Source organism: Tripterygium wilfordii, chromosome 4 (assembly GCF_013401445.1).
Source record: "Tripterygium wilfordii isolate XIE 37 chromosome 4, ASM1340144v1, whole genome shotgun sequence".
In the NCBI taxonomy this organism is placed as follows: Eukaryota; Viridiplantae; Streptophyta; class Magnoliopsida; order Celastrales; family Celastraceae; genus Tripterygium; species Tripterygium wilfordii.
The window spans coordinates 5,442,806-5,466,113 of record NC_052235.1 but is presented as its reverse complement, the minus strand read 5'-3'; the positions used below and the strand labels follow the sequence as shown (position 1 = coordinate 5,466,113).

The 23,308-nt window shown below is 38.5% G+C and overlaps 6 protein-coding genes and 1 non-coding gene across 7 annotated transcripts; 5 read left to right on the top strand and 2 right to left on the bottom strand.

Moving 5' to 3' along the window:
* Positions 1-1,580: 1,580 nt before the first annotated feature.
* LOC119997864 (proline dehydrogenase 2, mitochondrial-like) lies at positions 1,581-4,037 on the bottom strand. The gene is made up of 4 exons (XM_038845087.1): positions 3,147-4,037; positions 2,209-2,857; positions 1,873-2,113; positions 1,581-1,775 (listed from the first exon to the last, which is right to left on the bottom strand). Exons 1-4 carry the CDS (start codon positions 3,708-3,710, stop codon positions 1,697-1,699), a joined length of 1,533 nt encoding a protein of 510 aa, XP_038701015.1. The 5' UTR covers positions 3,711-4,037; the 3' UTR covers positions 1,581-1,696.
* A 1,335-nt stretch (positions 4,038-5,372) lies between these two features.
* On the bottom strand, positions 5,373-5,444 carry TRNAG-UCC. The gene has a single exon. It is a non-coding gene; the product is annotated as a tRNA-Gly (tRNA).
* Positions 5,445-6,119: 675 nt separating this feature from the next.
* On the top strand, positions 6,120-6,698 carry LOC119995905 (stress-induced protein KIN2-like). The gene is made up of 3 exons (XM_038842377.1): positions 6,120-6,223; positions 6,328-6,396; positions 6,495-6,698. The coding sequence occupies exons 1-3, from the start codon at positions 6,167-6,169 to the stop codon at positions 6,567-6,569; spliced, it is 201 nt and encodes a 66-aa protein (XP_038698305.1). The 5' UTR covers positions 6,120-6,166; the 3' UTR covers positions 6,570-6,698.
* An 883-nt stretch (positions 6,699-7,581) lies between these two features.
* On the top strand, positions 7,582-12,692 carry LOC119997900 (probable 2,3-bisphosphoglycerate-independent phosphoglycerate mutase). Its single transcript, XM_038845129.1, has 6 exons — positions 7,582-7,773; positions 8,472-8,867; positions 9,714-9,859; positions 10,214-10,490; positions 11,243-11,515; positions 12,067-12,692. The coding sequence occupies exons 2-6, from the start codon at positions 8,559-8,561 to the stop codon at positions 12,547-12,549; spliced, it is 1,488 nt and encodes a 495-aa protein (XP_038701057.1). The 5' UTR covers positions 7,582-7,773; positions 8,472-8,558; the 3' UTR covers positions 12,550-12,692.
* Positions 12,693-13,208: 516 nt separating this feature from the next.
* On the top strand, positions 13,209-15,020 carry LOC119997644. Its single transcript, XM_038844788.1, has 2 exons — positions 13,209-13,801; positions 13,896-15,020. The coding sequence occupies exons 1-2, from the start codon at positions 13,488-13,490 to the stop codon at positions 14,746-14,748; spliced, it is 1,167 nt and encodes a 388-aa protein (XP_038700716.1). The 5' UTR covers positions 13,209-13,487; the 3' UTR covers positions 14,749-15,020.
* An 887-nt stretch (positions 15,021-15,907) lies between these two features.
* On the top strand, positions 15,908-17,406 carry LOC119997647 (PRKR-interacting protein 1-like). The gene is made up of 2 exons (XM_038844792.1): positions 15,908-16,393; positions 16,900-17,406. The coding sequence occupies exons 1-2, from the start codon at positions 16,139-16,141 to the stop codon at positions 17,131-17,133; spliced, it is 489 nt and encodes a 162-aa protein (XP_038700720.1). The 5' UTR covers positions 15,908-16,138; the 3' UTR covers positions 17,134-17,406.
* Positions 17,407-17,661: 255 nt separating this feature from the next.
* On the top strand, positions 17,662-23,047 carry LOC119997833 (protein FLX-like 2). Its single transcript, XM_038845035.1, has 5 exons — positions 17,662-17,849; positions 19,994-20,573; positions 21,051-21,196; positions 21,289-21,386; positions 22,308-23,047. The coding sequence occupies exons 2-5, from the start codon at positions 20,014-20,016 to the stop codon at positions 22,800-22,802; spliced, it is 1,299 nt and encodes a 432-aa protein (XP_038700963.1). The 5' UTR covers positions 17,662-17,849; positions 19,994-20,013; the 3' UTR covers positions 22,803-23,047.
* Positions 23,048-23,308: the final 261 nt, after the last annotated feature.

The following is a 23,308-nucleotide window of genomic DNA, read 5'->3' as shown; positions in this document are numbered from 1 at the left end:
GTCAGTTGTCAGCATGCATAGACTCTACAATAAGGACTTCCCATTTAGTGGGAGATTCCACCATGGGATTTTGACACCCACTTCATAATTTGAGTTCCACTGGTTGAAGTTTCTCAGATTCTTCCCAGAAACTTCATGGAAGAGGTGCATCAATACAATTTGATACGTCTTTCTGCTGCAAACTGTGACTATCTCTCTGGCTTGTGCAGTCCAGATCCCAGCTTGACATTTGCTTGCAAATGCCTTTTTCTTACAGCAAGAACATTTGACTCTTCTGGGTTGGCATGGGGTATACTGTATGCTAGTCAATAGACAGAAAAGGTGGTAGATGATGTGTAAAGCTGAAGCCCCATTCCTTTTGATTTCTTTATTCATCTTTGACTGTATGAAGTTTGATGCAGTTAGCCAGTTAGTATTATTTTAAGCAAAGAATCAGATGATAATGTAGAATATTAGAAGACTCTGTGCATAATTCTGCATGTTGTCAACTTGTGGAGGTTGAAAATACTTTTTTGGTATCTCTGCCCAGAGAATACAGAATGTACACATCTGGGATATCATAAAAAAACACATCTTGATTTGCTTCTTTTTTTCCTCCTCTCCAGTCAAGTTGCATAATTTTCTTTAATTTTGTTTGGCAATATGTTATGTGGGTTACAACTTTTTTTTTTGACATCTAACATGAGTGTAAACTTGGGTCATCATGTCTGTGTACAAAAAAAATTTCTCACCTTACAACGGAGTAAGTTGTATTAAAGTCCAGCGTGTTGTCACAAAAGTATTGCTCTTAGTGGGAATCATACTTCGGACATGCAATTTGATCGTAGAGAAATTCACCATCTAGCTTATCAGCTGCCTGTGATTACTCGGATACAACTCATCTATACTTGAGTTACAATCTTTGTTTTTGACACAAAAGTATTTTTATATTCCTGAGATTTGGCTTCCACATCATCATAGCATCAGAAGTTATCTTTTTTATTCAGTATTAGCAAGCAACACGGAAGATATAGATGAGATGTAATACACTGAAGATACCATATCATGAAGCAAAGATAATACTAGAAGAGAGAGACCCTACTGTCCATAAGTTGCACACTTGCAAATGGAGACAGACATGGACCACCTTGTCTCTAGTACAAGGGAGCACAGTACCTCCAAGAACACATGAAAAATCTTATCATTTTATTACCCAAAAATGCAGTATATTGACAACAACATTAGGCACTGTTTATTTGTGAGGCAATATGTGGTGCTACTTTTTGTTTGTTGAGGCCAATATATATTCAAAGCTAAAGTTTGCATGGTGTCATTATCAAGTTGAGTGATAGTCTAGTGATGAATTTCTTTGGGGTTAAACTGTATAGACTCGGGAGGTTATGAGTTCAATTACCACTGCGAGCAACTCTCTTGTGAAATCGGGTGGAAAAAAATGTTTAGTCCATATTAGATGTCCAACGGACAAACTTTGCATGATGTTGTTGTGAAATTATATATTAGTTTGTTCATTGAAATTAATGCCCTTCTGAGTGTGAAATGAAAATGAGATGTTGCAAGTTGCAGGTCATGACAATCCAGTATGACTAGGAAAACATAAACTAGTATTATAGATTGAACAAATGAGCAATACACTGCAATTACAGTTTTATTTTCATTTTTTTCTTTTCAAATACTCATTTTGGGACAATTTAGTAATTTACAAACTGTGCTGAGGATAGCCTTGCATCTCAAACTTGGGCAATGCAGCAGCTTTGATTCTCCTCACCAACTCCTTCCTGCACTCAGAAAGAAAATTTTCATAGGCATCAATGAGACAATGCCAATCTCAAATTTGCCAAATGATTCATTTGTCTTAACAGAATTTGATTTTACCTCATGAGGTGTCTGTCAAGGCTGGAACTAGACAACATCCCTCTGTTCTCTTCAGCTCTTCTTAGAAGGTATGGCATAACAACATCCACAGGACCATAAGGCATGTATTTGCTCACATGAAACCCTGCATTGCTCAAACCATAAGAAAGTGCATCTGACATTCCATACAATTGCGCAAATTCAAGCCTCCCGTTCCCTCTCTTGATCCCCAAGTCTCTTGCTTTCGTCGCAGCCAGTTTTCCTGTATTGCATCAAACATTGCCTGTTCAGTACATCCATTGAGAGTTAAGACTGATAGTCATATACTGTACTGTTATGAATGGATGAACCCATTACCTGATTCAACATTATGGGTTGCAAGAATAACCCCAGTTGATGCATTATCAGCAATCTTATCGAGCATGAAAGAAGCACAATCGTTGTAGCAATCGTGAGTCTCCTGGATACTATTGTGGATGGGAGAGTCGAACCCTAGTGAATTCGCGAGCTTTGTTTCACTAGACATATAAGCACCTCTCACCAGTTTAAACCCAATTGGAACACCCATTTTTTCTGCAGCTTTGCTCACCAGCAACAACCTGTCCTTTGCATCCTTCAAGTATGCTTGAATTGTACCATACAGAACCGGATTATCAGCATTCTTATGAACGATCGCAGACGAGTATGTCAAGTAATCGATCGCAGGTTGAAGTTGTGTATCCTCTGCATCAACCACTAGTGGTACACTGGCTTCAACACATCTTTGGCATAGTTTTAGCAGTCTTTCATGGCCTTGTTTGAGGTTCTGCTCTTCTTGTGGTGTCAATGGTTCTGGTTTTGACATTGTGTGGTATAAAGGGCTCGATTCGGAGAAAACCGGGAAGGAATCGAGCTTCCATGGAAGATTGAAAGATGGATCTCTCTGTTGCCATCTCAACAAGTCACTTACCCTCTCCAATAGGTCAAGAGGGACAATTGCAGTGATCTTCACAACAACATAGCTGGTCTGTTGCAATAACACACAAAATCATGATTGGTCAATCAGAAAATTCAAGCGGGTTTTCCTGGAATCTTCAAGGATATGAAAGAACACAACTTGGTTGTTTGCTTACGTCACGCCACGTGTTGCCACGTAGACTCGATCAAACACAAAAAAAAAATCAAAAAAAGAAAAGAAAAACAGCTGTAATCCAATAACATCGACAGCAGGAAAAATTTTCAATCACGGGCTCTGTTTTTGGGTATCATTTCTGGAGACGTGTTTGGCAGTTCTAGAAAAAGAAAGTGCGACTTACAGAGGATTTTGGTAGCGAACTGGCGATGTCAACGGTGCTGGTAAACCCATTGAGATTCCGATCACAAGCATCAACGTCACAGGTATGTTCAACCCCATAAACCAACATCCCTCTCAACCCACTTTCATTGACATTTAAAAGACACTCTTTAGCCTCTTTAGCATCCTCACCGGCACAAAAATGTTCGTAAAACGAGTGTTTGATTGTGCTCAACAACACATCACGAACACCCTTTATTTCCATCAATTGAGACCTCATTACCCACAAACCCAAATCCACCACCGGCTCCGTCGCCGCCATTTGCAGAATCGCCGAAGACCGCAACAGCTGCACCGTCGATAGGGACGAAAAGATCTTCTCGTGGTCGTCGAGGTTCAAAACAGAGGACGCAGTTGGTGTTGCTAATCTGGTAACAATTCCAGGTCGTTGCAGTGTTGGCAACTGGGGCGAGGGTTGGAGTTTGTGGGCGGTGAAGTAGGGTGGTGGAAGGGCAGTGGTGGTGGCGGAGGTTCGGGGACGGGTGACAGATCGGAGAAGCTTTGGTGGGATTACACGGGTGGCCATGAAACAGAGGAAGCTCTGTTTTTCGTTGTGGAAACACAAAAACACTCTGTTTTCTTTAGGCTCTGTTTGGGAGGGGTTTTTTTAATGAAGAAAATGAAGTGTGGTTTTGGATACGTTGGGTTCGAATTTAAAGGGAAAAAAAAAAAGAAAAAAAGAAGGGGGTTTTTATGCCTATTACAAGCTGTAAATTGAAGAGCAAGATTTGGCTTTACTTGCCACGTCGACTCCACGACGTTCTGACTCGGACTATAATGAACGGCTGTAAATGACTCTGTGTTGTACAGGATTTTGTGGAATCTTTCCTTTCCTTTTTATAATTATTTAATTCTAGAGGATTCATGGAATCTTTTAAGATCTCTTTTTAGGCAAAAATTACTGCCCAAGTATGCGAGTTTTCCGTTTGAATCAAGAACAAGAAAGGAAAGAAATAATATTTTTACTTTTTAAGGGAAATTTTATTATTCAATAAATGAATCAAGAACAAGAAAGGAGGAGCACAAGTACAGTAAGTTTACATTTAGTGTCAAACTTTGTCAAGATACATTGTATCGAAACTTGGATGGAGCGATAAATTTGCGATGGCTGACACATGCGTACCTCAATAGCGACGAGTTACATCAAAACTCGGGTACAATAATAATTGATCGAGGGCTAGTGCATATATATGTACCTCAACAACGATGCGCCATCTCAAAACCCGAGTGTAGTGATAATTTAAATGATTATAAATCACAAATATAATTGTTGAAGATCCAAAGAAAATATACGATATCTACATATACAAAAAACCAAGGTTTGTTTTTTTTTTTTCAATAACTAATCAATTCCCAACATATATTTTCATCTTCATTCCTTATTTTCTTCTTTGTGTTGTTTTCTTTGTGCATCAATTGGGTCCTTTAATTAATATCTCCAAAAGGAATTGTACTTAAATACAGGCAAGTTGCAGTTACAAGCAAAATTTGTTAAATACATACAAACTTTGTGGTCGTGACTTGTGACCTAAAGATTCCAATGAAGTATCAACAAGCATAAGGATTTTGGTGGAGTTTTCTACTTTATAATAACATTAGTAAAGTTTATAGTGGATGGTTGACCTTGTTGTTTTTTGGGGACGACGTGTTATAAAACGTCGATAAACATACAGAGATGATGCGTATCATTCCTATTTCCAGCAACATCTCCAACATCAACACTTCCAACACAAATTTTTTCTTTAAAAAAAAAATTTAAAAATTGGACCATGACTAATCAAGTGGTGGTGTGGATGATAGGGATGATGGAGTGGTCCATATGAGTGAAGTTACTAGACAAGTTTGGTTTACTTGGGAATCACATTTTTGTACAAAAAACCAAATCATCATCTCATCATCATATCGCATATGTTTATATATAGAGAGAGGTAATGCATGCTGAGTGTGTACGGATACTTGGCTTTTGTCTTTTTTTTTTTTTCTATTTATATTTGAAGTGGAATCTTATTAATGTTTTTGTTTCTTTTGGCACCACTTGTTTCTTAGCGGACCACAAACAAAAACGTGCGACTTTTGTTGTTTGGTTCAACAGTATAATAAAACTATAGAAGTAAGTGGATGAGGCAAATAACAAATAGATTTGAAATAATTCAAAAAAGAAGAAAGAAAAGAAAAAAAAGAGTACAAGTGCGTCTGCCGGGAGTCGAACCCGGGTCTATTGCTTGGAAGGCAATTATCCTAACCGTTGGACTACAGACGCTCTTGGATTACGTGATATATTGTTCGTTATAAATATCTTCCCAGAATATTGACCGATCGATCATTACAGAGAGAAATCCCATTTAGTTAACCACTCACACTCTTCATTCCCTTTTTTTGCACAATTAAAAAAGGAGAAAAGAAAGCTATGGCCCAACTGGAAGCCCAGAAAGGCTGACCCAAACAATTAATTTTTACAAGCCCAAATTGGTGACAGCAGTGCTTGGGTATGATTCCAGCCCAAGAGTCAGAGGCCACCCACTTTCCAATTTGCAGCCCAAACACTTCATTTAACAAGCCCAAATTGGACAGTCCATTTAGATTTTAGAATCTCCCTACGCCTGAGTACTGTACTTCTCACATTTCAATAGTATCAGTCTATCCTGCAAGGTAAAATTAATGCCGACTTTCATGGCTGATGATGAGTAATCTCACATTAGTAGAGCTGAAGAACATTTCAAAGGGTAGCCCCCTCTCAATACGCAACTAACTTTGAAGTCATATATCATCAACAGATTCCCTAACCCACAGCCCCAACATGCTTCCATCTGATGATCTAGTCTGACACGTGTCAATAACCCAATGCATGCTGGCATCACATGTGTCAAGCATTGGAGTGGCACTGGATTCCTATAAATCTCCCTCACAATCCAGTTCTACTTCACCACCACATCAAGTCTGATTCACTTCTTGTGTATATAACAAAGAGATTTTAACAGAAAGATGAATGATTCTCAGAGCACAGGTTTCCAAGCTGGCCAGGCCAAAGGCCAGGCTCAGGTTTGTCTATCAACAACTCTGCTTGTATTTCTTGATGACATTTTACACAACACCTATACATATTGTAATGATTTGTTTCATGAGGTTTAATCTCGATCTGCCAGGAGAAGGCCAGTCAAATGATGGACAAGGCTGGCAATGCTGCCCAATCTGCCAAGGAATCATGCCAAGAGGTTTCAATTCCTAACATACATATATGAAAAGAAAATATATACATACATGTAGTACTGTACATGTATAGCATTCACTTATTTGTAAAATTGTATTGCAGGCTGGGCAGCAAGTGCAGGCCAAAGCACAAGGGGCAGCTGATGCTGTCAAGGACACTGTTGGGATGAACAAATGAAACTGCTGATCATCCTCTCCTTGGACTCTACTTTTCAAGTTTTTTTCTGATCTTCTACAATGTCGCACTACTTGGAAGAACTGTTATCGATATTCATTTTGAAATAAGAAAAGTTTTTTTTTTTTTGGTTTTCTGTACTAATTTACTGTTTCTCCACTTCTGAAATGCACCCATGTTTCATGACAGTTCCAGCCAATACTGATCAATCAGAACCCGATCAATCCAGTACTTTATAGATTACTCAGACAGACTGCATTAGTTAGTGAGAACAGAACAATTCAGGAAAGTAAAAAACTTAATAAAGAGTGAATTTGCAATTCCTACATGAGCAGATAGCATACTGAAAACATACCACATTGACAGAATATACATATTTATGCAACACATTATATATATGTTTCAGAAGATTTGAGTAATTTCCTACCTCTATTGAGGTTTTTGTATAAAGCTGAAAAACAACACCACAAGAGCTCTTTCACCAAAAGAATAGGGATGTTTTGCTTGAGAAAGCATGTCAAATAGAACTCAAATTGAAAGATTCAGACTTCTAGAATTCCCAACAGAAAAGGAGAGATTAAAAAAAGAAGGACCATGAATAGATAGGCAAATTTCTTCATCGTGAGTGGACGCCAAACCACTATGATCCCTCTCATATTGCTTCGGTGGTTTGCAGAGATTTGAAGGTTTATCCGGAGAAAGAAGGAAACTTTATAATGGTTTTTGCTTTGATTTGAAATGCAAAGGAAAGGATCCTTCTTCAACCCAAAATCCAAATGTTGTTGCCAATTCAGCTACACAACACGACCCAGGTGGAAGCCGGAAGGGCATACTAATACGTGGCATTAATTTTTTTTTTTTATATTTTCTTTTTATTGGGTTGTTTCGTGCTTGTAGCCTCTGCACCATTTAAAATTTTTTTTTACAAAGAATATCTAATTCGTTTAAGCAAAAGAAAATCTAAAATTAAAAAATCCAAGATTAATTTAAATCGTTTTCTATCTTCGGAAAACAAAAAAAAGGAAAGAAAATATTACTGTATGCTTTGAACTTCGAAATTCGAACCTATCGTTCTGTAACGCTTTTTGAGAGAACCCATGTTTGTTTTATTCTGATCTATCATCAAATTCCTTTATTTGATAGATGCCAATCCCCTCTTGAAAGAATTTCTCTCTTCTGCCTTCTTTCATCATCGAGCTTTCTTCAGGTAATAACTCGCGTCATGCATTAGCCGTTTGATCCATTTTTTACGAATTCAGTTCATTTTCATTGCATAATGATTTATTATTCCCTTTACATATATGTGTATATAAATATGAGCGTCAGCTCTGGATTTGTACAAGAGTTTGCTTTTTGCTATTTGGGTGGTTTTATCATTGTGTAATCTCTCCATAAGCCAATATCAGTTCCTTCAGATGGGATTCGTGGGACTATCGGTTTTTTTCCTCTTAGGTTTTCTTTTTTTATGTATACGATTCAGTTTATAGTAATACAAACCCAGTGGGGATTTGTGGAATTTTGAGTAAAAGCTTATGTATAGTGAGTTTTTTTCTGCTAGTTGCCCATATGGGTTGTCTTCTGTTCTCTTTAATCGTTTGTACTAGTGGAAAGCGATACTAATGCTATGGTTGGGTAACTATTAACTGGAAGAGAGAATTTGGGGCTACTCTTGTGAAGATGATTCACTACTGTGCTTTACTGGATTTATTCTTTTCAATAGATAGACAATGTCAATTCTGTTTGATAAGAAATCATATCAAAATGTCAGTTGGCTAACATTTGAGTTCAGTTGATCAATTTCAATTTTTGTTGTATATTCCAGTTCACTAGCTTGCAACGTGAAAAAGATTATATTTTTGTGCTTTGATTTTGAAACTACAAATCTACAATTACCCTGATGTGCAGGATCTATTCTGGAGCTTTCCATTATCCTACGTCAACACTGCCCTGCAATTTTAGTTCTTGGGAAGGGTAGCCACAGTATATAGAAGCATGGGTAGTCCCCAAGAGCCTAAGAAAAGAGTGGCATTTGTGCTAATTGATGGCTTGGGGGATGTCTCATTGCCAATGTTGAATTACAAAACTCCACTGCAAGCAGCCAATGTTCCCTACCTGGATGCAATTGCATCTGCTGGAGTTAATGGTCTCATGGACCCTGTTGAAGTAGGCTTGGCTTGTGGAAGTGACACAGCTCATCTTTCCTTACTGGGTTATGACCCACGAGTATATTACAAGGGTCGAGGAGCATTTGAATCCATGGGTGCCGGGTTGGCGATGTCACCTGGGGATATTGCATTCAAGGTGGGTATATATCAGTACCAATTTCTTAAGTTCTTATGAGTTATGGCTTTTTATTGTAGTTGGTTTCACATATTTTAACTACTTTTACATGTCTTGTAAGTAGGTGGGTATTTTATTGCAATTAACATGAATAATACCCGATTTCAGACTGTGTAATCGACGCTTATGAATGCTCAACATATCAACCTTACAACTAGTGCCTTTTTTGGCTATAGGTATTACGACGATTGATCATTGATACGGACAGATGTTTGCTACTATAAGACTCTAAGGCTTATTTATATATGAAGACATATACTTGTGCAGTTATGCATAGGCTGAAATTGCCGTTTTTAGTGTTCAGATCCGTGAAAATTTTGTCAATTACCTATAAAATGGCTTAATTTAACTATTTACCATTATTTTAACTATTTGCCATCTTTTTTATTTTTAATATTCTTGATGATGTCCTTTTATGTTCAAGATGATTCTTTTCTTTTTTCTTCTTTATGTTTAGTATTGTGCTTTGCATTTACTTTTCTTGTCATCAAGAAATGCAAAGGAATAAGGGAACGCTCCATGGCATGTATTGTCCAATAATCTCTATTTATAATGGAAATCCTATACCCCCTTATAATTCTTGTAGCGTTTTGTCATTTATCATGTACAACAAGACAGTATCAAGTCTTAACAATGGCTGATGTGAATTTAATGTTATGCAGTATGGTTTCCTTCTTTTGATTCCCTTACATTGATGCAATTTGTTTTGGTCTGTCCAAGCTAGAGATTTTTTCAATCATATTTCTTGGAGAACATTGGTCATTGTCAGTGTCTTCTTACTATTTATTATAATTTCTTGATTTCTAGTCGAATTTTGCTACCCTGGATGAGAAAACTGGAATAGTCACTAGCAGACGGGCAGATAGGCACTTTGAAGAAGAAGGGCCCATTCTCTGTGCCTCCCTAGATCGGATGAAGCTGCCTTCTTTTCCTGAGTATGAAATCAGAGTTAGGTACTGATGATTTTATTGCAGCAACTTTGTTTGTAAAAGTTCCTCTAATATCCTCGTTGTATTAACTCTCATATTCTATCAACTAACTTTTTATTTTTGGTCATCCAAAGAAAATTGGTTTGAATGTTGGAGTTCCAAAATATATGCATGATTAAGTTACATGGCTTAGCTAATCCATGACAGAAGTAGTTGGCGTAAGTTCCTTTATTGATATTTGTTTTTCTAGTTTTCCCAGGTGCCTATTTATTGAAATTCTCTCATCCCCAAGAACATAAAGCACTTCCCATTAGAACTTCAGACTTCCAAGTTTCAAGTTCCTGCCTAATATGAAAAATATTAATTTAATTCCGTCAGGTATGCAACGGAACATAGATGCGGAGTGGTTGTGAAAGGGCCAAGACTGAGTGGGAACATATCAGGAACAGACCCACTGAAGGACAACCGTTTACTTCTGCAAGCTGAGGCATTAGATGATACTGACGAGGCAAGGCACACAGCTGCAGTTGTTAATGAGTTATCAAGGGAGATCTCACGACTTCTGATCTCTCACCCATTAAATGCAAAACGAGCTGCTGAAGGGAAGAACATTGCCAATCTTGTCCTTTTACGAGGATGCGGAATTCGAATCGAGGTATTTTTTCCGTACTTCCTTGTTGCATCATCATTCCCCCTTCCCCTTCTGGAAAGCCGTGTGTATTTCCTAGGGACGCAGACTTTGCGATTAGCTTCAGTCCCTCGCATGCTCCTTGCCCTTGTTTCTATTGGGTAGGCGATATTGATCTTTAATAATTTCCTTATTTACTTTTTTCCTGTTGTTTTCCTCGGATCTTCTATGCTTACATAAACAATTATACAACTTGATATTTTCAGCCATTAAATACTGTTTTCATATTTGCTCTCTCTATCTAGTATCTACTAGCTAAAAGTACATAATACTGGGCCCAAATTGAGAAATTTTACACATCATTGAAGTGATTATGAAGCTTTTTAGGATATTTTTTCTTTTGTCTTTTCTGATTTTATTATTTCTTACACCAAATTAAAAGTATGTCAGAAAAATTCTATGGAGTCTGTGCTAGAATGCTATAGAAGTTTGGAAACACTTTTTCTGGGCAAAGCAGGTTCATTTTCTGTATTTCTTGAGTTTCCTAATCCAGTGGCATGTTCTGCAAATAGCTGAGGATATAAATCCATGAAAGGACTTGACAAGCCTAAATAATTGGTTTAACCTTTGAATTCTTATGCTGATCAGTCCCAATATAAGAATTTGTGCATTTTTGTGCTAGATAGCATTTTTGTTTACGTATTTTCTCCACATAAATCTAGATAAGGTAGATTTTGGAAGGATTCAATATTAATTGTGTTATGCTAATTCCGTCTCAGGTTCCACAATTTGATAAGAAACATGGATTACGGCCTTGTATGGTAGCTCCTACCAAAATTATTGCTGGTTTGGGTCTGTCTCTTGGTATTGATATCCTGGAAGCTCCTGGAGCTACTGGAGATTATCGAACACTTCTAACTTCCAAAGCAACTGCCATATCCAGGGCACTCTCGGCTCCTCTAAATTCTTGCCCCAATGTATTTGTACCAGGGGAGGATGAGCTCAAGGCAGGGCAGCCGGATGGCTATGATTTTGGGTTTCTCCATATAAAGGTAAATTCATATTAATGGTTCATTCTGTACCTTTAGTATTTCCTTTTGTGAAGTTCTATAGTTCTTCAGGCCCTGCCTTTTGGACCCCAGTTGACTTAAATCTTCCCCTCTTTATATTTTCTCTTTATTATTATTAGCCTTCTTAATCATCTCCATCATCACAATGGGTGAGCTACTTTGAGTCTGTGAGATAATTAAATATCAGGCTTTCAAGTAGTCTGTGTATGATTATTGGTGCATGACTTGCTGAGACATGAACTTTTCTTGAGTATCTTTCGAATATAATGCATTATCTTTGTGTCTGATAACGATGAATAATTAATGGGTCTCTGTTTCTGTGCATTAGCTTGTCTGCATCTCTTTTCTTATGGATATCACTTCCTCGTATTCTTATGTTATGTCTTCAAATTCCTTTTGTGTTTTCTGCGCCATAAGATACCAATTTGTACAAGAGTTCAGATGGTTATTTCTTATTACAGTCCAAGTAGTTTAGATTGAAGTTTTCCATGTCCTGGCCCCTGATGCCGATAAATCTTGCAATTATTTTGCAGGCAATAGATGATGCAGGTCATGATAAAGCAAGCATATTCAAAGTTAAAGGATTGGAAGCTGTAGACAGAGCCATAGGCCAGCTTGCCGCACTCCTTTGGCAGTCTGAATCAACTGGGAAATTCCAATACTTTCTTTGCGTCACTGGAGACCACTCTACTCCTGTTGAATATGGAGACCATAGTTTCGAACCAGTTCCATTTGCATTGTGCCGATTAACAGACTTTGTGGGGGCGGTGGGTGGGGAGTCCGTGATCAAGGAAATCTCCCTTGATCCATTCCCACTTCCAACCATTAAGGCTGGTGAAGACGTGCCTGAAGATATGAAGACGGAACAAGAGAGAAGTGGCAAAGGACTACAAGCTTTCAGTGGTGATTCAGTTTGTGAGCTCAATGAGATAGCCGCGGCAAGGGGATGTCTTGGACGATTTCCGGGTGGAGAAATGATGGGAATCATCAAGAGATTTGTGAAAGTGGATGTGTAAACACTGCTCTTGAAAGATTTAATTTGGTGGATTAAGGATTTGGCAACTCATAATAAGAGCTTTTCCCAATAAAGGATTGTTAAAAGAAATAAAACCACTACCAGACGATTTTGAATCAATCAACATTTTTGAAATTTGCTTCCTTCTAGAAAATCCATACAATGCATACATGAATTTCTTGAATCTATTGCCTGTCGGATCATGATTTTGTCTCTCGTTTGGTTAAAGAAGAGATTAGCAGAGTTACTGTTTTGCATCCTATGAGCTTAAAAAAAGTGTTTTCCCCAGTCACCAAACCCCATAAAATTTGCCAGCCAGCAACCTCAGTTGAACGTAATGACTCTGGCTCAAGGTCAAGCCAGGATGAGCCATATCGGTTGGGAATGAATCGTTCCAGTTAGGATGGCCTAAGTTCAACTCTCCACATTGACATCCTGCAACATGTCACGATATTTTGGAGAGTGGCACGATTCAAGTACCCGGGGTTTGCATGGACAAGGCCTGGTTGGTTCATCATCATTAAAAAAAAGAAAAAAGAAAAAGTGTGGATGAGCCATAGTTGATAGTGCACACTTTAGTTCATAATCAAAGCTACAGCTCAAAAGGATATTCTAAGTTCAAATAAAAGGGAAAATTAGATAAAGCTTTGTCCAATTGATTCATGGAAGATAAAGTGGCAATCTAATCCTCTTATCTTTTTTTGCTTTACATCTTCTTTAATCAATCATGAAAGTGAGTTGCTACTCCTTGTGATTCTTATTAATTAGTTTTCTACTAACTAGAACTTTCTGAAAATCCATTGATAATGGAATCATCACTGAGTCATTATGCAGACATGATGATGTGATGGTCATCTTGTTCATATCTTAATTCATAAGGAAACAATCAAGTTAAAACCCTCCACAGACTGACCAGTGCAGGCTGCAGAGTGCAGAGGAATGTATGTAACAAGGCCTCTTTCCTGGTACCGGAAGCATCCGAGTAATCTGTCAACAAAGCCGGAGGAACCATTCTCAGGCTATCTAGTTATAACAGATGAAGAAGCACAAGCAGAAGATTCATTTTGTTTTGGTATGTGCAGGAGAAGGGGTGTTCCAAAGCTACCATTTCCTCAAGACAAGCTACTGACTGTTTATCATTTATCTGGGATGGATGAGACCATGCGTACTAAGGTCTGGTTCCTTCCAGTTCTCGGTCAGCCTCTGTCGTCTAACCGATACTATGCCATCAAAGCCAAAGGCAGATACAAAGGGTATGCTCTCTCTACTTCACTGTCGCTAACATGTTTGATGTTTTGACAAACTGAAGCGTACATGATGTTTCTTTGTGTATATGTCATATTGAAGGCAAGTATGCAAATGTTCAAAGGAGGCAGAAATGGGGTTATGCTGCTTCGGCAATTACATCAATGACAAAAGGCCAAGACCTTTTGATCACAGAGACATATACCAACAAGTCAAGATTAATCGCCATTATCGACACACATTCTTCGCCAACTCTGTTGCTCCTGATGGGATTCCTCCGAAGTTTCTAAAGAAAAAAGGGTGGAAAGTTCGAAGCTCTAAATCATACCAATCCGAACTTATCGAAGCTTTGGGCCTCGATGTCACTGCCAGGTCACTTCTTCCAAGTCTTGATTTCCCTATCTATAACAAACACTCCCATTCTGTTGTTGTAGGAAAATGGTGTTGCCCATTTGTGTTTGTAAGGGAGGAGTACAGGCTAAGAGAGCAAATGAAGAGGTCCTTGCTATACAAAATGACTCTTGAGCAAAAGTGGGAAGAGATATTTTCATGCCAAAATGTGAACAATGAGAGTAGAGTGAATGTAGATGTGGATGTGCAAAGAAAGGTGAATTTGGTGTTTGGGATGGAAGCTCTGAAGGAGAATAGGAATGATGAAGGTGGGTTTGTTTGGTATAGAGGTCGAAATCGATTCAACGGGAGAGGTGTGAGATTGGGATTAAGTTCAGCAATTGTTGAGAAAATGAAGTGGGTGGAAGAGGTGGGAGGGTTTGTTGATGGCGGAGAAAGGGTTGTTAGAGTGGAGAGAAGAGAAGAGATTGATAGTGAGAGAGTATGGAGAAGATTTGCGTGTTATGTGTTGGTGGAGAGTTTCATTCTAAGGAGATGGGATGGAACTTTGATCATGAAGACTCAATTCAGGCACACCAACCATATTCAATGCAAATGGGATTAAGGGCTTAAGGACAGTTTCGACATTATTTCATCAGGGGTGGTCGAGTTGACTGAGAACTTAAACGAACCTTTCATCTTATGATGTGTATAAAGAGTGAGTATTGATCATGTACCAATCCTGTTTTTATACAGAGAAAAGAGAATGTCTATGTAAGAACACTCATATGATACTATACCATTATGGACTATAAAGCAACGATGGGCATAGAGATGAACAATTCTGTTATATAAGTGTTTGTTACTACTTTGTTCCCCTGTTTATATGATTATATAAAGTTATGAACCACTAGAGTCAGTGTGAACTGAGATGATAAAGAAAAATTGAACTTGGAAGGAGAAAGAAAAGGAAAGTTAAAAGAAGGAAAAGTGTTTATTGGTTCTGCTTGTCAAAGTAAAACTAGACGTGTTTGTTTCCTCTTTAGCATTTTTTAACTTCCAATATAACCTGAATAGGTAAATAAAAATAAAATAAATAATAGTTTGCTCTTTGAATATTTGGTATGTTGTTAAACTCGGATTGTCAATATTGCGCATAAAAGATTCTAATTCGATGTATGGAAATTCTGAGTGTGCGGTGGACGAATCTAGGAGTTTAGAGCCAACCAAAGTTCATGCTTGATTGCTTGGCCTAACAAAACAAAACCATTAAAGTGGCATTGTTGTGCCCATCTTTTGATTAATGGCCCAACAAATTTGACAAAAACGCCACCCATGGCCCAACAAAATGATGTCATTGTGGTTGCTCTTACTCTATCGGAATGGACAAGAGGACCTTACCTTGGAGAGATTCTCACCATATAAAACAAAATTATTATTGACCAATTTTTTTTTTTGTTTCCCATGGTATTCTTAGGACTAATCCTCCAAGGTACGATCAGGTGTTAAAGGCGGGAACCTCTCCCAAGAAGATTTTCTACATTCGTAAGAATTCGAACCCTAAATCTTGCTTAAGCGATCAGAGTCCCCTACCACTCAGGCCAACATTCATTGCTTTATTGACCAAATTTTTGAGTTTACAGTCCGGACTCATTGTTTTGGAAAATGATTTATACTGCCCTACTAGCCTACTACACTCCTGTTATGCTAGTTGCAGGTTATTGCGGGCCCATTACCAAAAAATTTAGGCCCAACGGGCTGGGCCTTGGCAAGAACGAAAGGCTGGTTTGGCTCCTCGCAACACAGCGACTGCCGTGGTGAGCTTTGTACTCTGTCGCCGGAAATTTACTCTTGGTTACGGTTTTGACGAATTTCATATAGGAATCGTAAAAGCTTGGGAATTCTTTCATGGTTCAATTCAATCCCGTTTAGGGTTTAGTTATTAGTGTATCTGAATAACTTCTCTCTAAAAAGAGAGGTAAAGAAAATCAGTAAGGGCAAAGTTTTGAGCCAAAATGTCCATGGGTAGGCCTAAGGACGGGGACTTGCAACTGATGGCGGCCCCAGAAAAATCGAAGTCGCTACTCCTCCCACCTCGGCCTCCAGTATCGGGTGCGGGATCAATGGCGCTTGTGGAATACACGCCGGTCTTAACGGAAGAGGAGGAGGATTTGGAGGTCAAGCTCCGGCGAATCTTTGAGAATGTTCCAGTTCGTGTCAGCAATACCTCTGGTAGCTCTGCTGGTTCTGGATCTGGTGACTTTCACCAGGTTTGTATTTCACTTCTCCTAAAAGCCTTAGACTTGATGTGCAGACCCGTAATGAAAATAGGGAAGTGTGTGGGCGATAAAGGGGATTGAAAGGAACTTTTAGGGATAATTGAACGTGGATTTATATGTTCTCTTGGGTTTTGGCATCTTTAATTGGGTTGTGGTAGGGGGAACACTAGGAAATAACCAGCATTCTACTTAACTGCTTGCTATAGAGTTTTTGCCTGTGTTTGCTGTGCAACAGAAATTCTGCTCATCTATGCAAATATTGCAGCATTTATCTTCTTTTGATACCAATTTGGTAGTCCTATGATGATTCTTGCGTAGCACGTTAACATAATGCATCTGGATCTTCTCATTTATATGCCTTTTGGGTAATGTGTGAAACCATGATTGCTTATAATTTGGTGGATAAACAAGAAATCTTTTATTCTTGACTGAGATTCGGAAATCTTGGTGGATTTTACTTTTTTAAAATGGTATTATCATTCTTATTCTTGAAACAGTATCGGCAAATGAGGAGGAAGGAACAAGATCGGCTTGCCAGAATGGATGTTGACTACCAGAAAAGGAAGGAAATAACAGAATTCAACATGCGGAGGGAAGAAAGATTGAAAGCTGCAGAGGAACGAACAGCAAAGAAGCGTTTGAAACGGCAAAAGAAAAGGCAGAGGAAAAAGGAAAAAGAAGAGCAAGTTGAATGCCAGCGGAGAAGAGCATCAGAAAGAAGACGAGGATGACTCGGATAACGATGCATAAAACTAAACAAACTTATATCGAATAAGTGTCTCCGAGCTGAAGGAAGTAGAGGAAACAAACTTCATGAGATTTGAGCCCTTTGTATGGTCTAGTTTTCTGTTATTGATTGAAGCAACTTCCTAAGCTAAACTTGTATGTACATTGTCTAGGGAAATGTCAGAGTCTAGAGGGAAGATGACTGGGGGAAAACTTCAGAAATGGTTGATATACCTGAAGAGATTTGCTCTATTGAATGTAATCATTTTATGTTAACACCCATCTGCGTCAATCTCTTACAGGGGAAGAAGAATCGTCCTGGAATGCAATTTGAAGCTTGCAGTCTAGTCTCCAAGTAATTCTAATCGCCGGATTTTATAGGAAAAAGGCCCAAATGCCATTAGTCTGGCCCAGCTTCAAAGCCCGTACAGGAAGAAGGGCCTGACTAATGGCCTTTGGGCTTCTTTTTTTTTTCCTTCCTATTTGTCTAATAATGTAATTTAAAATATTTTAAAACCTAAAAAAATAAAAGATGTACCACTTCCACAACGAAGACGAAAGTTAACCAATCTGTGGAGAGAGCGAATTACTTGTGGACAGTCTCTGTCTCAATCGCCATAGGCAGAGAAGAGCTTCAACAGAACTACATCGTTTTCCGGAAAACCATAGGACTCCCTTGAATTTTCTCTATTGCATTTGCTTGCCCTTGATTCTCTGATTGGTATGTTAATTTCGCCTTATATATCTCGTGTGGATTATTTGAAGTAGCGAGAGGTTTATTGAATGGCTTCGTCGACTAAGGAATTCTAGGGTTTCGATCGTCTTCTCTATATTTTCAGACCTATTTGTGCATATCTGGCTTTCACGCATTGCATGTGAATCTTGATGCAGTATTGTTCCTTTTTGGTATGCTTTAAGCTTTTTTGCGTATTGTTCTTCCTGAAAGAATTCTACTGGGGCTACCTGAAAGTGTATCATCAATTGGCGAAACCCTAGATAGGTGAAAGAGGATTTTCAGCTTGAAACATAATTGATTGAATTTGAGAAAGAATGTAACTAGATAGCTTAGATGAATTCAGAAAGGAGGTTAACTCCATTGCTATGAAGGGGAAGTAATCGAGGTATGATGAGGATAAGGTTAAGATATTGGTGTCTTGAAGTGGGGAGGCTGGCTGATACAGTACAAATATATTGATTCTGCAAGTTTTTGGATTGCAGAGATGTATGGTGGGATTTCAGTGGTCATATCATATGGTAGTGCATGCTTTCAGTTTACTTACAAGAAATGATGCACCCACATGCCAACTTGAATGCTTTGCAAATCTGTTGATTGTCGACATCTGGACATGAAATGCATTCTAATTTGTTACGCACTACTAATTTTTTCGCCCATTTATTGATGTTGGCTTTCTGTACAAGAGTAGTCTAGTTTGTATCCATGTTTCTCAGTGCGTTAATATGCTCATAGGAGTTTCCTTAAACGTGCCATAGAAGTTTTCAAAAACAAATATTAGAAGAGCAATTATTGATAGATTGAATAGATATTAGATATATAATGGAAAGTATCCAGATAATATTGGTATCAGGTTCTGACATTCCACTATGGGATGACGTTTTCCATGGATGTTTGCTTGTAGAAAGAGTGGCAGAAATGGTGATAGAACTAGCCTATGAAAAAGGCAAAACAATAGGGAAGATGGCAAAGCAATAGGCATGAAAAGAAAAGAAAAGTAGGTGGATGAGTCAGTGTAGCATTCTCATGTTTTCAGCTTTGAAAATGTCGACACCATCCCATATTATTAGCATATCTCTGTGCCACAAAATTGTCATAATTTTTCGGCTTCTCTGACCTTTAGAATTAGAGCCATACTTGAAGGTGAATCCCCAACAGAAAAAAGGGGAAAATACGCCAGGCATATACCTGATCTCCTTTTGCATCCCTTGATCACATCCAATTATTTTAGAAACCCATTTATCAGTCTGCTTGCACTTGCATATCTTTATGCCTAGGGCTTCATAGGGTTTAATTTGGTATGTCTAAGGGAAAGTAGGTTTAGAAATTTAGGTTTCTTATCTGTTGAAAGGTTAGACTAGGATTGGTGATGAAGTTGAGCATGGTAAGTGGAAATTTTAGATTGTTGCGTTAAGATTGGGTTTAGGGTGGAGGCAGGCATCAGTCTGAAGGATTGTTTTACCCTAAACCCTAAGCACCATAGAAATGAAGTAAATTCGGTGCTGAAATTCTCAAAAAACTGAATTAATAACTTTCTTATATTAAACTGCAGACCATATTTAGATCTCACTAAATCTAGTTTAGGAAACTCCACAAATTGAATCTTTGAACATTGAATATACTGAACTCCAGACATCCTTCCTTGTGTCTAAGTAACAAGTTCTCACACCTTTTAATAATAATTTAGTGGCATGTATTTCTTTCGAAGCCTTTCTGTCATCTCTTGCCTACTATTTGTTGGTGGCTGTCCCATTTGTCAAGTATCTGCCTCTGATTTAGTTCATTATACTTTTCTAATTCCATTGCATTATTACATTCCCAAAATACTTACTATGCGTTCCTTAACAAAATTAACAAAATTCCCCTAATCACCTTTTCAACTGTTCTGATTGTATCCCAGATTTAAGACTTTGTTCTTGCATCAGATCTCCCTCTTAAGTTTGATTCTTTATTTTCTTTCTTCATGTGCGATTGAATAAGGAAACACTTATTAAATCTTTTATGAGTTTTAAGACTTGTGGTTGGCTTGCTATCTAGTTGGTATTACCTTGACATTTAATCGGTCTTCATGCTGTTGCTTGGCAAGGCAAATTTTTTTGGACTTATAAGTTATATGCTCCTCTTAATCCTAGGTCACAATCAGCTAAGTGAAATGGGAAGCAAGGGTCGGATACTACCCCCTCATTTAAGGCGCCCTCTGCCAGGCCCTGGCATTATGCATCCTGATCCATTTGGTTCTCGAATACATCCTCCACCACATGCTTTTTCTCCTTTTGATATGTTACCTCCACCAGAAGTTATGGAACAGAAGCTTGCTGCACAACATTTGGAGATTGAAAAGCTTGCTGTGGAGAACCAGAGACTTGCTGCCACCCATGGAACCTTAAGACAAGAACTTGCTGCTGCACAGCATGAGAAACAGATATTGCATGCTCAAATAGAAGGTATTAAGTCTGAGAGGGAGCAGCAGATGAAGAGCCTTATGGATAAGATTGCCAAGATGGAATCTGAGTTGCAATCAGCTGAGCCCGTTAAGTTGGAGTTGCAGAAGGCACGATCTGAGGTTGAGAACTTGGTCGTCATAAGACAGGAACTTATGTCCAAAGTACTTCAATTGAGTCAGGATCTTCAGAGGGCCCATGCAGATGTGCAGCATATTCCTGCTTTAATGTCGGAACTTGAGAGCCTTAGACAGGAATATCACCATTGCAGGTACTTGTTTAATGTTTATCTTTCTTTGCAAGCAACCCAATGATGAATAATTTTGAATCACAAAAGGTGAAGATGAATTCTATTCCCAGTGCTTTAGAGATTCGACAAAAGTGTTCATTCTCTGGCTCTCCAAAGTGCGACCAACTCCTGGAATCATGCTTCACCCGTGTCATTTTCTTGGACCTGTTAAAGCTTGAAATTGATTTAAGATTCTCACATTAAACGGTGATGCTGAAGTTTCTTGTCGAAGTTTATTTATAATTCATATCCTTTTTAACTTGTATGCTTTCAGAAGTTCTACCGTAAGCAATTTTGATTCATTGCTTTAATTTAATGGTAAGAAAGCTCAGCAACTTCCAGTAGCACTCAACATATGATCTCTGCCGAGTGCCGATTGACTTTAGGGCTTGCTACCATTTGTACCATTTGATTCACTCGGGGTAGGAACCTGACTGGAGAAATTTTTTGAACTTGCAGGATGAGTTATGACTACGAAAAGAAGTTGTACAATGACCATCTTGAGTCACTTCAGGTGATGGAAAAGAACTATATTACAATGGCTAGGGAAGTGGAAAAGCTCCGAGCAGAGCTGACAATTACAGCTCATGTCGATCATAGGACTGGTAGTCTTACTAATTTCAGTTCCTAATATTCTTGTTCTAGTTTTATCATTTTATGTACTATATGGCTCATGTTGGTGATAACTCTTTTATAGGTGGACCTTATGGTAGCACCGCTGCTTTCAATGAGACTCAGACTTCTGGGAATCCTGTTGGACAAAATTCATATGAAGATGGGTATGGTGTTACGCAGGTATGTCATCTTCCATGTAGATGATTTTCTAAATTTGCTTGTTTACGTTCAATGTTATAGTCCCAAATGTATTTATATATAGTTATGCATTATTATATAGTTAATGATGAGTAATTTTATAGGCAAGGGTCTAAGAGGCATGATATCCCAACATAACAGAGATGTCTTTTCAATTTCATTTTCTGCGTCCAAACAAGGGGAAAATGGACGTCTTTGCATATATGGAGGTGTAGATCTCAAGGTTTTCAACATGGAACTAACCTGGCCTATGTGACCATGTATATAACGTTGTAATGCATGTAGGAGCCTGGTGATGTAGAAACATGTACTCTGGAGAGAACAAAAGAAAAACATCTACAAACAAATCATAAGTTCTAATTATAACTTGAAACAAGTGAAGTTTATTTTGTCATATCGAAATATTCATTATCTCAATGTTGCCATCAGCCATGAGAAAAACCTACCTAAACTCCGAAATCTAAAAATCTTATGACCGGAATAATTGCTAGCAGCGATTGCTGAATTAAAAATTATAATGATTCACTACTGTTACTATTATTATTTTTTTGAATCACAATAAGTTGCTACAATTATTATTGTTAGTATTCGTGCATTCTGACTGTTATCTTTATTGTCGCCTTTGTCCTGCGTCATTTGGTCAATTGGTCTCTTGAAGATTTAAATGTCATAAATATTATTGCTTGTGATTATTTGCGAAACTGCACTATGTTATTTGTTGCAAAAAGAATAATTTTCATTTCCAAGCGAATTCAGCAAGTTTAACCTGCTACTGTCTTTATGGAAAATCTCACTAGTTTGTCCTTTGAATTTATGGTTTCTTTTTTTCTTTTAAATCCTCCATGGCCACTTCTTGGATGTGATATCATAAAACTGATCGTTTTCATTGCATTTGTGAAACAGGGACAGGCTCCTCCCTCTGCTGTTTCTGGTTCTAGTGCTGGTGCTGGTGTTGCAGGTGGTGCTGCTGGTGTCAATGCTGGTGCAGGCACAACTGCTTATATTGGAGCTCAATCTGGGTCTTTTCCCTCATGGCCTGGTCACGATGCATCTAAAGGAACTGGTTTCAATGCATCAAAAGGATCTGACTACGATGCACAAAGGGCACCCAGTTATGATGCTCAGAGAGGGCATGGTTATGATATGCAGAAAGGTTCTGGCTATGATCCTCCAAGAGGACCTGGTTATGACACACAGAGAGGACCTAGTTATGATGCACAGAGAGGACCAGGTTACGATGTCCAAGCAACTGGCTATGATGCATCCAGGGGTGCTACTGGGTCTCAAATACAGATTGCCCCAGCAAACAATGTGCCTTATGGGTCTGCTACACCCCCAGCTCCGGCTGGAAGTGTATACGCAGCACATCCTCGTGGAGGGAATCCTGGTGGCAGATAAGCATGGACCTGAGCACTAGCTCAATGTAGGGGCCTTTTTGGGCGTCACTCATTGATTTTTTCGTTTTTCTTTGCTAGCCCTTTACAGCGGCTCTGTTCTGTATGTCTCGCGCTATAGATTATGTACTCGAGAAAGCGAGGAGCTATCTCCTCCCGTCACCTGGCTTTTGCTTTGTTTCTTATCACTATTCCTTCTTTTCCTCGATATATTTAAATCCCTTGTTGGGGACCGAGTCATGTAGCAAACTCCTGGACAAATAGTTTTACTTTCAGTAACAGTGTGGCCGTCAACAAAAACTAGTCACTAACTATTGCTGATTGAGTCGTCAATAACAGCAATTGTTAAGGGCGCAAGAGAGATTCAATTGATCTGATTTTACATTTATTACACGTGAAATTGGCAAATTACTTCACTGATTGCACTGTGAATCATCATCGCAGTTGAATCGTCATGGAGTTCAATTGTTCCTTTTCTAGTCAGAGAATGAAAAATAAATATAAAAAGGG